Source organism: Mercenaria mercenaria, unplaced genomic scaffold, assembly GCF_021730395.1.
Source record: "Mercenaria mercenaria strain notata unplaced genomic scaffold, MADL_Memer_1 contig_3085, whole genome shotgun sequence".
Classification (NCBI taxonomy): domain Eukaryota; kingdom Metazoa; phylum Mollusca; class Bivalvia; order Venerida; family Veneridae; genus Mercenaria; species Mercenaria mercenaria.
In genome coordinates this window covers 1-16,034 of record NW_026461192.1, presented here as the reverse complement: position 1 = coordinate 16,034, position 16,034 = coordinate 1, and the positions used below count along the sequence as shown (strand labels likewise).

At 34.8% G+C, this 16,034-nt stretch overlaps 1 protein-coding gene across 1 annotated transcript in view; it reads left to right on the top strand.

Annotated features, from left to right (window-relative positions):
• LOC128552721 (uncharacterized) overlaps positions 1–15,586 on the top strand; it is a gene marked incomplete at both ends in the record, with an annotated part of 53,260 nt that extends 37,674 nt beyond the window's left edge. The window contains 2 exons of the mRNA XM_053533769.1: positions 5,156–5,285; positions 15,455–15,586. Of these exons, the coding sequence (XP_053389744.1) occupies positions 5,156–5,285; positions 15,455–15,586 (262 nt within the window). The remainder of the gene's footprint in view (positions 1–5,155; positions 5,286–15,454) is intronic.
• Positions 15,587–16,034: the final 448 nt, after the last annotated feature.

Sequence of the window (16,034 nt, the reverse complement as noted above, 5' to 3'; positions counted from 1 at the left end):
CGACTTTTTATTTTTACATTTAGAGTCTTGAGAACAACGAATTTGGAATTGAACTGTATAAGCATATAGAAAACTGTACAACCCGATTTGAGGGACGTTGAAACTAAAGTCATTTTTGAAGAAATTTGAAGGAATATCATAATTCTGTTCGGCTTATTGGTAGATTACATACGGCTCTAGCTTTCATGTTTGACTGTATTTTCTCTGGCTGTTCTGGCCAGCCAGAGTAACCAGAACCCGTGCGCATTTCAGCTATTCCTGGTTACGCTGGCCAGCCAGAGTAGGAAGACTATGTGAAAATAATGAAATTGGCTGTTCTGGTCAGCCAGGGTAACCAGAGTTCTGACTACTCTGGCTACTGTGGCAACAGGTTTTACTGAATTTTCTCTGGTTATTCTGGCTAGCCAGGGTAGCTAGTACCAATGGGCATCTCGGAAATTCTTGCTGTTCTAGCTAGCCATAGTAGCCAGAGCTAATGAAATCCTGATTACTCTGGCTGACCAGAGTAGCCAGAGCATGTTAAAACCCTAGAAAATCTGACTACTCTGGCTGCTGTCTGAAAAATAAGACAATTCTTTGAAGTCCATTTTATGAATCACTTGATACATAAAACACAAAAAGCAACCCTGAGAGTACCAAAATGATCATTTCGCAACAGGTTTTACTGTATTTTCTCTTGCTATTCTGGCTAACCAGGGTAGCTAGAACCAATGGGCATCTTGGAAATTCTAGCTGTTCTGGCTAGCCAGAGTAGCCAGAGCAAATGAAAGCCTGGTTACTCTGGCTACTCTGGCTGACCTGTGTAGCCAGAACATGTTAAAATCCTGGAAACTCAGGCTACTCTGGCCAGCCAGAGTAACCAGAGCAAATGAAATCCTGGACCCGTGTTCACAAAACATATTTCGATCTCAGCTCAGTTTGACTTTTGAGATTTTAATGCCAATTCTACGAAATCTTCAAGGTTAAATTTAAACTGAAACTGACCATAAATACTGAATAGCCACTTGAAAATAGTTATTTACTTGAAATTCAGTTTTAAACATGCTATTTGGACAGAAATGACATATCAAGTTTCATAATCAAACACAGCTAAGACTGAAAATGTTTTGTGAACACGGGGCCTGGTTACTCTGGCTACTCTGGCTGACCAGAGTAGCCAGAACATGATAAAATCCTAGAAACTCTGGCTAATCTGGCTGAACTCTGGCTACTCTGGCTGATCTCTGGCTACTCTGGTCAGCCAGAATACCAGAGTCCTAGCTACTCTGGCTACTCTGGCTGAACTCTAGTTACTCTGGCCAGCCAGAGTACCCAGAATTCTGGCTACTCTGGCTGAACTCTGGTTACTCTGGCTACGCTGGCTAAGTTCACGCACATCTTAGATTGACACTTTTAAATTTTTTAGTTAATATAATGTGTTATTTTGGCCTTTTTCAGTGGGGATTTATTCAATTCTATTTACACTGTCTTGTCTTACTTGAAAATAGGGTAAGTGCCCTAAACGTCTTTAAAGCCCCAGTTTCCTTTTTATATTTTAATAGACGGCCCAAGGCGGTGCCGATATTTTCAGCTTGTTTTGTGTCCGTTTATATTTTATGTTACGTATTGTGTTGTTTGTGTTTGTTGATGATAAATCTCTACTTTTCGATCCCCTACTGCCCCCTTGCCTTTACGCCCACTCTCCTTTTACTATGAGTGCATTTGGCGCCAACATTTTTTTTGTTTTGGCCATAGGAATGGGTAGTGTCCAACTGTGTTGTTTTATTTTTCGCTTGTTTGTATGTTTTCTGTGTGTGTGTGTGTTTGTGCGTGTGTGGGTGTGTGTGTGTCGTGCCTGCCTGTGTGCGTGCCTGCCTTTGTGCGTCCATGCGTGCGTGCGTGCGTGTCGTCCACGTGCTTGTTTGTGCTACTTTTGGTGTAGGGTGACTGCATTTTTGAAGCGTGGCTTTTCTTTTGAATGTTCGTCCTTGCTTTTTCCACTTTTCCAACCATCCCGACCGTTTTATATACCCGCTTAAAATGTACTTATTTGCTGGATCTTGAAGATAACCGTCACATGTTTTTCTTTGTTGTTGGCCTATTTTGCGATGCATGGGTTTCTAGCTGTGTTTGAAATGCTCTGTTATTGCGATAAATCAACCATACCTTTAATTCTTTTTGTTTCTTTTGTTGCAAACATAACATAGCAATCGTTTCCTGATAGACTATTGTTACCCCCTACAGCCCAAATCTCGTTAATATTGAAAGAACCGTTAATTGAGTTAACAGCCTTTATCTATCAACATAATGGTTGTTAAAATACACGACAAAATTTAGCACAGTCAGGCTAAAAGTAATGAGTTTACAATTAGATTAATATTCAACAACGACTTCATTCTGTTTAAGTTTTGATTTTCGCTTCCAAAGGATCTTTTTACAGATTTTATTAACTATCACAACAGCAATCTTTAAGTGCCGTGTGGCGGCTATTAATAGTCTCCCCGTACTTGGATTCAGTGTTGTTATATTTTCTGGTCCTTTGGGATCATGGTGTCCAATCAACATATGTATAATAGAGTTCCGCTTAAGCAGGTGCTATAGGGCGTGAGAGGTGTTGCACATTTCATTACTTCTCATGAACAGACTCAATCAAACCGGGTCTGCTATTATTCTTCTTGATTGCATTCTTTGCTTCCAAAGGATCTTTTTACAGATTTTATTAATTATCACAACAGCAATCTTTAAGTGCCGTGTGGCGGCTGTAAAAAGTCTCCCCGCACTTAGATTCAGTGTTGTTATATTTTCTGGTCCTTTGGGATCATGAAGTCCATTCAACATATGTGTAATAGAGTTCCGCTTAAGCAGGTGCTAGGGGCATGAGAGGTGTTGCAAATTTTTATTACCTCTCATGAACAGACTCAATCAACCCGAGTCTGTTATTATTCTTCTTGGTTGCATTCTTTGCTTCCAAAGGATCTGTTATAGATTTTATTATTTATAACCGGAATATGGAAAGACCACTCATTCCAAAGATATGTCTGCAGACTTCATGCATTATCATTTATGAAGAACTTCTAAAGGGTTCAATTAAAAAGCAATTATGATCTGGTAGATCCCAAGCCTTGTTCGCTTTAACTTAAACAGTGATGTTGACATTAATGCAATACCACCACCTAGTCGAAAGCAAATACATGTATATGTATAAATTTCATCTGCTTTGTTCAATCAACTTTATACTATTTAACTAAGTGTATCACCAAACACCAATGAAAGATGTCTGTTTGCAGGCAGAAAGTTGACTGTTAATTTTTCTGTTAAACACAATGATTTACTCAAACTTACTCTAAATCCATTTTCGTATTCCCCTTAATTTATTAGTAACAGAAGGTATGGTGCGATCCTAAAACAGACAAATTAATTTGTAAATTGATACGGTAAAGGAAGCCTAAAGATACATACATATTTCTACTCAATACCTTTACAAAAGAAAGAGTAGAAATAAAAACACTTAAAAATGCGCGACGAAACAGGATAGAAGTCAGATATCAATCGTCGGACTTCTTTTTTCAATAGCATCCTTCACCTGTCCCGTCAGTTCTTCAAATCCTCAACTTGACTACACGCTTTAGCTAACCGAATATATTGAGAGATGTATGTACTATCCGATGTTGCCCGTTGAATATCCCTAAGTAAATGCCGTATATACAATACTAAAATGAAAAGCATCTGTCTTGCCATCATTATTGTGTTCAATAATTGTCATAAATGGAGAGATGTAAATCGAAAAAAGATCCAGTATTGACCCAAATTGTTAGTTTTATTTACTTGAGCTCCTTGTGATAAACAGTATCCAAAATTTTAGCAAACAAACCAGATACCAAATCAAATATACAGGTTCTCAGTTAAACTATTGAGGTGGTAAAAGCATAAGTTTTTCTTACTGTTTGGGCTATTTTGTGTAACATCTTCAAAATGACTAAATTATAAACATTATATTATAATACTTGTTTAATCTATAAATTATGATAACCCATTTGATGACTTCAAAGTAGGGGTAAAAATTGGAGAAATAAATCGGATACAATAGTTTCGTCCTAAGTTTCGTGATTCATTATTTTGGATTTTCAGTAGAAATATTATAATAAGCGACATGTCTGCTGGCTTTCTTTGGATCAATAGAAGTATTCTGATTTGGACTTCAAACACTTATTTGGATAACAACTTCATATTTCACCCTTATATAAAATAATCAGTCACACTAGTTTCGTTCATAAGCTCTTATAAGTATTTATTTTAACATTTATTTTAGAATTTCAGTGTGAAAGTATTTATGTGGAATTTCTTCAAATTTCGTAAAAAGTTATGCTTTTGACAGCTTTTGTTGTGACCCTTTTGCTAACGTCTTGTCTATGTTGGCATCGGTGTCCGCCTCACAAAAAGTTTTGCATGTAAGCTGGTCTCTCTTAACTACCAGATGCTTTTAGTTTTCTCACATGTCTTTAGCTTAATGAGTTGGCCTAACCAAGTAGATTACAGAAATTCTTCTTTCATTTTGTCAACAGAATGTCCCTTTTTAACTTAGATATTCTGGCTAAGGGTTTGCATGTTAGCAGGTTTCTATAAAACAACTAGCCAAATATTTTCAGATTTTTGTGTAATGTGATGAGCTCACATGAGAAGTTAAATCAGTTTTATTTAGGCGAAATTATGCCCTTTCTTCGTTAAGATTGTAAGCAATATTTGCATGTAAGCAGCTTTAAGAAACTATTGTAAAGAATGCGTTCAATCGTTTCATAAGTAGTTGACAAAATCAAATGACAAGTCTGAGCCGGGTTTCATACCTCTGACTTAACGTTTGCCCCATTTCAACCTAGAAACTTTTGCTTAGTAAGGACTTCAAACAGTGGAGCGCGAGGTCGTTAGACAGCGCATTTTATATAATAGAGCCAAAACTGATTTAATGTTCTTTTTGTCAAAACAAGATATATGTTATTATTCTCCTAAACAATTTTAAAAGTAGCAGTAACAATTGTTTCATACTGACATCTCGATATGAATATTGTACCAGTTTATGAGCTACTGTCAATCTGAAGGACAATAAAACAAAAAGGTGATAAATATAGTGTTAGATTTCTACTTTTATTTATGGGTTTGTATGAACTTTTCATATCTACAGAGTATTGTTAGAAGTAGCAATGTGGACAAATGGACTCCTTGTGAGATAACACAGGATAAGACAAAGGATTCCACTAAGGACACCACCAAGGACAAACATAGATGTGAAATGTGTTTAGTCTATCCAGAAGGTAGTGAATATTTCTTAGCACACAATACTTAAGATTTACATGTGGGTTATTTTGATTATGTAGTGTCCATCTCCAAATAGTTCGTTAGTAATATTTTGATTTCAGAATCCGATGACTTCTTGATTTTTACCAAAAAAGGCTTTGAAGCACGTTACTATAATTGTGTCTCAAATTTTAGCAAGCCATATCCAGACTCAGGATTGAGCACTTGTTATCCGTTGTAAACTTGGCCATGCAATACCACTATTATTCTTTTATCCTGTCACTTGCAGTATTTTCGACCCGATATCAGGGTGCCGTATATCTTTCTTGATATACTGTCAGTTGACACGTGACCAGTGATATACGGTCATTTGATCATGTGACCTTATAATCGATATTGTTGTCATAAGAAATTTTGCATTGAAACCATCACCATTGTGTTGGAAATGTCCGAACTAAGAAAATGAGTGGTCAAATAATGAATTTTTATTCAAAAACGAAGAAGTTATTGCCATTTTTCAATTGTAACCACATTACTGTGTCGGTGATGACGTCATTATTTAAGTGACGTCATTACAAATATGACGTCATTAAAACGGTTGTCGCACACTAATTTTTGTAAAATAAATTGCCAAATATCGGAAAATGAAGTAATGACAAGATAAATAGAAGAATAGGTTAGTGTCTAAGATGGAGAAAGTTTATCTGGCGAGATGAAGGAGGTTATCGGGTGAGCCGAAGGCGAACCCGATAACGTCCGGAGCCGAGCCAGATAAACTTTCTCCATCTACGGCACTAACCTATTATTCTCTATATTCTGAATCAAACAAACAGACGATCTAAACTGACTCAGTAGCTGAAAAAATGAAAACCCTTTGGAATTTAAAAAAGTATTCATAGGAATGCTCATCAGAAAGTATATTAAGCATAATATACGGCTTTTATAGAGTAAGTGTATTTTTATCAAAAATCAAACAAAATCGATCTACATATTCTTGTTCGGACTTAATCTCCAAATACAATTCCGTAAGAAGGTTGGTATGTAGCTGAGTTGCGCTCATAATGTTTACTGCAGCGTTAGGGCTGACAGCTTGATCAGTCAGTTAGTTGAAGAAACTTTCTGTTGAAATTATCTCTGCACATGATTATGATTTAAGGAGATTCAAATGAAGCTTTATAAACATGATCGCTATGATGTTAAGTAGTAGATGTGCAAGAATTTTGTCAGGGCTGACTGAGTGATGCGCCCTTGGACTTAGACAAAATGATTACTCTGGCATTATTGTATCAATAAGTTTCTAACTATTGCTATACTTTAAAAAAAAATCAAATAAAACGTCATACATTAGTACCATACGTCATGAAGTGTAGATATGAGTGAAATCTTGTCTTCTTGGGTGGGCAAAAGTCGGAGAGTGAACTTTCATACTCCGTCTTCCTCAAATCTACTATATGGGATAAAATATTTTCGTAGATTTTATGAGGTTTTAATACATTAAAGCTAAAATCAACATGAAGCGTAGATGTGAACGATATATATTTTCAAGAAGTGGGAAGAGATGAGGACAAACAGAGTCCTTAGATTCTTTTTACATACGGTTTATAAATTCACTTGGTTAATTTTAAAGGTCATTCTGGTTACTCCTTTCCGCATCATCCTCAATTTATCGTTAAAAACAAATAGGTAGAAACAACTTTCACACTTTTTAAGGTATTCCAGTCGAGTATTGCAGAGTTGTGATGTGCTCTATGATGTAGACAAAATGTTCTTTTCTTCCCTTACAAAGCAGTATTCGGGGTATAAATCAACTCAGTAAGATATCTAATATTACTAAAAGAGTACATAATTCCAATCATTATCATTCGAAGAATAGGTAGAGCTATGTGACACATTTTCGCCGGCGTCGACGTCTCGATTTTATAACTTGTAAGTATGTAAGCTAATATCTCAGTAACAACTTGTGTGAATGGATTGAAACTTCATACACTTATTTACTGTGACGTATCGACCTACATTGTACAAGTTTCACACCTCTACATTGCATTTTCACAAGTGTGTGTCCCTTTATCGACTGAGCAGTTTTTATACGCCCGTTTGAAAAACAGGACGTATTATGGGAACGCCCCTGGCGGGCGGGCGGGCGGCGTCCACAGACTTTGTCCGGAGCATATCTTCTTCATGCATGTAGGGATTTTGATGGAACTTGGCACAGTTGTTCACCATTATGAGACGGAGTGTCATCTACAAGAACCAGGTCCCTAGGTCTAAGGTCAAGGTCACACTTAGAGGTCAAAGGTCAAATTCAAGAATGACTTTGTCTGGAGCATATCTTCTTCATGCATGGAGGGATTTTGATGAAACTTGGCACAATTGTTTACCATTATGAGACGGAGTGTCATGCGCAACAACCAGGTCAAGGTCACACTTAGAGGTCAAAGGATACAAGAATGAAAACTTTGTCCGGAGCATATCTTCTTCATGCATGGAGGGATTTTGATATAACTTGGCACACATGTTCAGCACCACGAGACGGAGTGTCATGCGCAAGAACCAGGTCCGTAGGTCTAAGGTCAAGGTCACACTTAGATGCCTAAGGTCAGATACAAGAATGACTTTGTCCGAAGCATTTCTTCTTCATGCATGGAGGGATTTTGATGTAACTTGGCACAAGATTAACTTCCCTTACTTGTTACTATAAATAACTTATATTGTAACTTTTTTGTAATTGACCGTAGGGAAAAACCAAGACCACTTTTCTGTAGTACAACATAGATGTTACTTTCAAATTTTAGGTGTATTTTAAGGTATCTCTACCTGGTAAGGAGTTTTTATGTGGATTTAGAAAAACAAAGTAATTACGATAATTACTAAACAACCACAAAATTAAAATTCCATTTGCAAATACAGGTGCTAGAGTAAAGAAATGTGCTGTGACGGGCGTATATTGTGACATTCTGGCACTCTTGTTGTATATAAGTTGGTTTCTCAGTACTAAGTATTGAAAATGGACAGAATTTCACACATTTGTACGCTATAATAAAATGACATGCATTGCACGGGTTCTATAATTCATTTTGTATTGTTGCAAAATTACGCCCATTTTTCAACTTTGCAAGTTTTGTTAAGGTCTTTGTATGTAAGATGGTATCTCCGTACCCACTGATGGAAATTGATTGAAACTTCACACACTTGTCCACTGTGATAACCACACATGCATTTTTACATTCTATAATTTTATTTTGCAGTGCTCTTCTTGACTTTTGTTTTTTAATCAATTGACAAGGCTGTTGAACAGTCGAACTTTAAGGTATAGGCCCATGTTTCGGAGAAAAAAGTTCGAACGTAATCAAATCATAGAAAGAAAGCATTGTTTTACTTGAAAATTTAACAGCGTATAAAACATTTATATAATTCTACAAAACCATTGTCAATTTACTGATATATGTATTGAATTCCGGAAAGGGACTGCATGAAGGGGCCACACTTCTTGACAGTTCAGCGCCTTTAAAAACTCACCATTTTTTAAAAGCTGTTACACGTCTTCGTTTTGATGCATTTGCAACATCGTGCGAGTGTTTAAACTTTACATAACTAGGTAAAACATCGTTTTTGACAATTGTTTACATTTATTTCTTTACAAATGGCATTCTTATTTAAAGGGGGACAACTCATTAAGAATATTTTAAGTATCCAACTCTGTGGGACAGAACAGTAAAACATGTATTGGACAGATAAGTTGTGTGTCAAGATGCTGTTCATTCGTTAAAAAAATCTGTTGTTTTGTGATATACTGCTAAACCTTAAAGAGATTTACATGTACCGTTATTTTACCCTACGACACTGTCTTACGAAAACTCTTGTTTTTAGTATTCCATTTTCTATGCAGTACAAATGTAATAGGGAAAGATATTCCCTTTTTGTTTCCAAAGCATGGAACTTTGTTGTAAATAATTCTGAGTTATGCTAAATCTAGACAGCGGAAGAAACAATGCATTTGGGGCCTAAATAATCCGACAAATTATGCCTCCAAAAAAGGCCAACAGTTTAATACATTTAAATCATATACTATTTACAACAATTCCAAAACAATAATTTAAAACCTGAATCCTTGACACAATATTAATTTAGTTATATCTGATACTTATTTTATATAAATACATTTCAATCATAAAAGCGGTATTACTGAACGAAAAAAAAATAGTGTTAATGAATTCTGTCATTTAATGATGTAATTGTATAAATACTGTAACAGTGATAAATGCTGTTTATGTATTCAGGTTCATTAGGGTTTAACAAGGTAATATATATATAAATACTTAGTTTGATTCCATTGCATGCATTTCTTTTCCGTATGAGTTTATTGACAATGCTAAAAGTGTATTGGAGGTAACTTGAGTTACATTTTTGCTTTGATATATATATACATCGGGCTGAAGGATTTACATTTAAAGTTTTTTCTTTAAGGAGGTAGGTTACCATAATATTTGTATGTGCGCATGTCCAACCGGAAGCAAACGTGACGATTTACGACGACGTTTACGACAAACTAAATGTGTTTGTATACCCATTATTCTGAAAAAAAAATCATGAACCTGTCTCCTATCTGATGCTTTATGGTTTCATAATACAGAAATAATGAATAAATTGCCAAAGAAACACTTCAAAACAATATTTCCTAAAAGTGACGTCATTGACGTCATGACGTTACGTGTCATTTACCGCGCAAAATTAATAGCTTTTATTCTGAAAGTACTTAATTCTGTGCATTTCCTTTATTTGGACATTTTTCAAATAACCATTATTTGCTGAAATATTTTTCATGAGTCTTTTGCTCTGAATGATTATTAATATTTTGCTTCTATTTTGTAGTTATATTGAAATCTTATGCGGAATGTAAGAAAATGGATGATTGTAACCAATGTTATTTGGATTAAAGATGGGTGAAAGGTTCCTTGTTACGGGCATTTTCAAGTAAAAAAAAAACTAGCAGTTTGATTTGTAATTCCTATTTTTCAGTTTCCGTTGATAATCTGTTACTTAATACTAAAACTAAAATCTAAATTTGTTCAAATTTCAGTAGAAAATTGTGGTTTCTTGAGTTGAATTGATGGAGACGGAAGCCCGTGACCTATATATCTTAATGTAAAATTCAAAGCGTTGACACCGGTCTATTTAAGGAAAACAGCTTCGGCTTTTTATTTTCATTTCAACAATATCCTTGAGAATAGTTTCCATGAAAAATGCGAGACGAAGAGTACTGCTGCAACTATTTTAAGTCGTGAAATTTGTTTAAATTAATGCAAATAACACGAAAATATTACTTACATTAGAAATAATATATTTAAAAGCTACATTAACAACAGGATAATTTTATTCAATATTTTTATAAGAAATTACGACAAACAGCAAGATATAAGCTATTTTAAACATCTCTGTTGCCATGGTTACTTTAAACTTTAGGAAAAATAGGGTCCATGTAAAGTGCTTTGTATTTTGTTTATAATATTACCCACTGAAGCTGTCGAAAAATCCCGTTTTTATACATTGTTGTTTAAAAATGAGAGAAAATGCGTTACCATGGAAACACGAGCACCGCGACATGTTCATTTTAAGCTTATATTAGAAAGCTAACGCGCATACTAGTAAAATTATCAACTATGCAGTTTTCTACGAATATCAATGAAACTAAAATACACTGAAAAGTGTTAGAATCCGTATTTTCCTTCTTCTGTCAATATGAAATACCTTTGGAGGGTCATGATCTTCAAACCTGGATAAAAATTGAACTTGAAGGGAATGAGATAAACGAAATTGAGATTGTAGCAGTTAAAACATCATATAACACGAAATACAAAAAAAATGCTGCGGTTCAACTAATTTGAATTTAACCTGGTAACAAGCTAACCTACCTCCTTAAAGGGATTTTTTGTATTGAAAATCTTCTAAAACATATTGCAATAAACAAAGTTTCATATGTTTTTTTTGTGTTTTTGTTTGCAACTAATGTCTTCATGGCAAAGCATACCAAACTAGAGCTATCATTAAAGGTGATGAATGTACCCCCCGCATGCACTGACACAGTACATTGCAATTTGACGCACACAAGATTGCATAATTATGTGGACTGTATGTATATAGATTGTATGTATACAGTATAGTAACAAAAAAAAAAGTCCCATAACTATGCAGAATATTTATCTAAAAGAATGTAACATGCACCATGCACAACTAGGGTTGGTACTGATCACTTGCGTGAAGTTTCATTAAATTGTGTGTAAGGGTTTGGTAGATTAGGCACGCACAAGATTGCATATGCAGACTGTATGTACATAGTATGTTAACAAGAAACAAAGTCCCATAACTCTGCAATTTTTGTCGCTGAAAGAACCTAACATGCCCCATGCACAACTACTGTTGTTACTGATCACTTATGTGAAGTTTCATTAATTTGTGTCAAGGGGATGAGGAGAGATGGTGCGCACAAAATTGTGTCTATGTATATTATATAGTAACAAAAAAAACAAAGTCCCATAACTCTGCAATTTTTTTTTCTGAAAGAACCTGACATGCCCCATGCACAACTATTGTTGTTACTGATCACTTGTGTGAAGTTTCATTAAATTGTGTCAAGGGGATGAGGAAAGATGGTGCGCACAAAATTGTGTCTATGTATATAGTATAGTAACAAAAAAACAAAGTCCCATAACTCTGCAATTTTTTTTTCTAAAAGAACCTAACATGCCCCGTGCACAACTACTGTTGGTACAAATCACTTGTGTGAAGTTTCATTAAATTGTGTCAAGGGGATGAGGAGAGATGGTGCGCACAAGATTGTGTCTATGTATATAGTATAGTAACAAAAAAACAAAGTCCCATAACTCTGCAATTTCTTTTTCTAAAAGAACCTAACATGCCCCATGCACAACTACTGTTGGTACTGATCACTTGTATGAAGTTTCATTAAATTCTGTCAAGGGGATAAGGAGAGATGGTGCGCACAAGATTGCGTCTACGGACAGACGGACAGACAGACAGACGGACAGACAGACAGACAGACAACCTGAAACCAGTATACCCCCCCCCCTTACAACTTTGTTGTCGGGGGGTACAATAAACTCATCCTTGGGGATTACAAATGCGATGGGTACTCAATATATTATTACATTCTATATTATTAGTATTATCATTACTTTTATACCACACTTCATGGTACTAATTAATCTACTTTAAAATTTGTTTGTTGTATGAAGATTCTACTTGTTTATTTTAAACTTTTGGCACGAAATATCGTTATGTTATATAACAAAACCATTAAGATGTAAGTCAGTAAATGGTGTCAAACAAATTGAGGTCATCCATCCTATCAGGTGTTCACTTATCTAGCATGCCAAATGAGGGCTATATCTTTAGCTGGTCATGTTTTGGTCAAGCATTAATTTCGGCCTTTGAATAGCTTAATCCTGGTAGGTAGGGATGGACCAAGAGTGATATCACGCGGATTCGATTATGAAGAACACTTTTTGAAGCTGCTCACAGCTGCATTGATGTCGAAATGTAACTCTAAGAACACAGACATGTACGGAACAATTTAAATGTATAAAAACAAGTCTATTGTTAACATTAATATGTCATGATGGAGGCTTCTTTGTTAGAGAGTGAAATCCTGGCAGACATAATACCATTTCCAAACATATATTAAAAGGGTACACATCCAATTTCATATAGCTTAAAGTGTCTTAAAATTAGTTTTCTGATATGAAAACATGTTTGAATTATTACTTGCCATGTAAAAAGTGAAACATTATCTTTGATATGACAGGCTTTGTCAGAGATGTAAATTTGATGCTACATCATTAAATGAACTTGCAGAAATAACCACTTTAGTCGCCTTACTTTTGAGTGTAAATCATTTACTTAATATATGCGCATCAGTTAACATCTAACTCAGCTGAATCCAAATACAGTATGATTATTGTTAAATGGATGTGCAAACGAAAATACCTTGGTACGGAACAGAATTGACAACTGAATATTATGATAAAATACATTAATTAATTTCAATCAATTTGCTTAGTTCATTGATATGATACAAATTAATTTATTTGCCCTTTAAAGTTCAATAAAGCTTTAAATGTTATATTTAATACAGACGGAACAGCGATCTAAAAGGACGTTATGTATAGATATAAGCGCTACTTATAATATTGCAAACTTTTGCAGTCAAAGTCATATAGGGAAGTACTAAAAACAATAGATTCAATAAATATTTCCACTATGTTAATCAATATTCAAACTTTTGACAAATACTAGAGAAAATAATTATCAGAAATAGTATGAAGCAAGAACTTGACATAGTGTATACATACATTACGGAATATGTGGCAGCCACATTTTAAATAAAATCATTATGAGCCTTTAAATGAGTTATAGTAATAAGTTTTCCCTCTGAGGTCTTCATCTCATATCACTTGTCTGTGCCCTGTAAATATATGCGTAAATATGTACCCGAGTATATTTTGTGTTAAGTAATATAATTGAATGTGGTCATGGACTCACTTTTGGAAACCTTTCTTCAATATAGTGTGATGTGATTAAAATGAATACAACACTTAATTTCCGTTTTTATAGGCCTCATGATATAATATTTAAGGTCGACTGATCACGTATGTCATCGTTTTATTGTTGTATACTGCATCGTAGTTATATACAAGTGTTCATGCTTTCTTCCCAATATCCATGTTTACCGGTCAGTAAATGAAACAAAGATACCTCTCTTTTGTAACCTTTATTTTTGGAATTATGAGTATTTAAAGTGAATATCTATATACTTGAAAAGAGCAAATGGTTATAAGCCCATATCTTATTCATATCTTATCCAGATTTAGATAAATAAATACAAAATATTGTTACAGAGATATATTTCCATTTAAGGAATAACTCAAGTTTGATCGAGATTTTTTTACATCTTTTTCTAAAATGACTTTTGAATAAGGTTTCTGGGTAAATCTTATATCAGATAATGTAAATCGCCTTGTTAATACACGATTTTTTTCTCCGGCGGATCCAGTGAAAAGTGATTGTTATGCAAGAATATATGATAAGCCTGGTTATACGATAATAGTAAGACAGACATGCAAATTAGCTGGCGAATGGTCAGTGTTAATTTACTTTAGTTTTGAAAGAGGTATTGTCACCACAGTCGGTGTGTAACAGGCGTATGTAGGTATCTAGCTTAGGTTTGTGTTTGTGACCACTTTAGTTTTGGTGAAGGTCACTACTAAGAAAAGTTACAAAACTGATTTTCACTTAATATTTTAGCTAGGACTGATGTCTAGAAATGACTACTGGTATAAGATAACCTACGAGAAAAGGAAGGTACATTTGCATTTTGGGCTACTGAGGTGAATTTCACTGTTACTAAAGTAAAAATTATCAGTTTTCGGCCAATACCCTTTGCTAATGTTGATAGCTAGCGCTAGGACACTCAATCAGATCAACGTCAAGGTCGCTGTATCTCAAATGTTTTTCGCTTGTTAACTATAAATAGGAATGAGATGTTGTAATTGAATTCGGTATCTCGGTATGTAGGTACGTCATATGACAATTCAGAACATTTTATCCAACAATTGATATCCAAATGATTTGGCACAAGTTTTCACCATTATCATGATAAAATAGTTGTATGTAAGAGTCAGTCTCTTACCAAAAAGGTAAAAAAGAATACTAATAATATTCTTCAGTTCCAGATCAATAACAAAACGTTTATGGCAACTAAAACAAATCATGAGCTAGAAAATAGTTAGAAGGAATGAGTTTTGATAAACATCACTATGTCGTATTTTTTACTTAAGTATGATTGAGATTGTTGTAATTAATTTTGGTCTGCAAGTGCAATGAGTCCCATGTGAGCGAATATTGTACTCGTGTGTATTTGTAACAGCTATTTGAGATATGCAAGCATTGACATGATGCCAAATCTTTTGTTTCTGTTGATAACAGTGATTTATCTTAGACGTTCATAAGTTATGAGTAAAATAGTGGACTTTATTATTCAGGTAATGAAATGTACATCCACCCTAAATCCCGCTAGCAATGGCGCAGAAGAGAACACTGTTAAACAATGCTTATCAGTGAAGTTATGTGTACAAGGCTGTAGCGTTTAAAAATTACATGTATTTTCTTGCAGTTGAAGACAAAGTTTTGGACCACGCTGCCAGTTGCAAAAGCAATATAAAGGTGTGTGTAGCATGTATGAGGAATGCCTACCTCAATCCCATTAAATGCCACTCTTGTGATGAACAAATTAGAACGATTATTGGTAAGACAATTTTAAGGTATTAGTAATATGTTAAGCAGAACCTATGAAAATTGTTGCAGAATTGATTTAGTCTGCGTAGTGGCGGTTATGAAAGGTACAGCACTCCTGATTCATTTCTTCCCACACGTCATACCACCCCCGCCCCCCACCCCTTAGCACCACCGTGAATGGATTTCTATTTAAACATACCAAATGACCAGAAATAAAAGCAACACTGAGTCTAATAAAGGTCCATCACATGACGTTTGAAGACTTGTGATAATGAATAAATAAGCGATTTAATTTAGTTTACTTATAAAGATGTATTCCTAAATGGAAAATGCAAATTTTGAAGTAGATTTATGTTAAAATCAATCGAGTTTTGATTTGATCACTGAGACTTATATGGCGATTTTAAGATGTAAGAGGCGGAATACACTATGTTGTCGCATTGTCCATTCATCCCGGT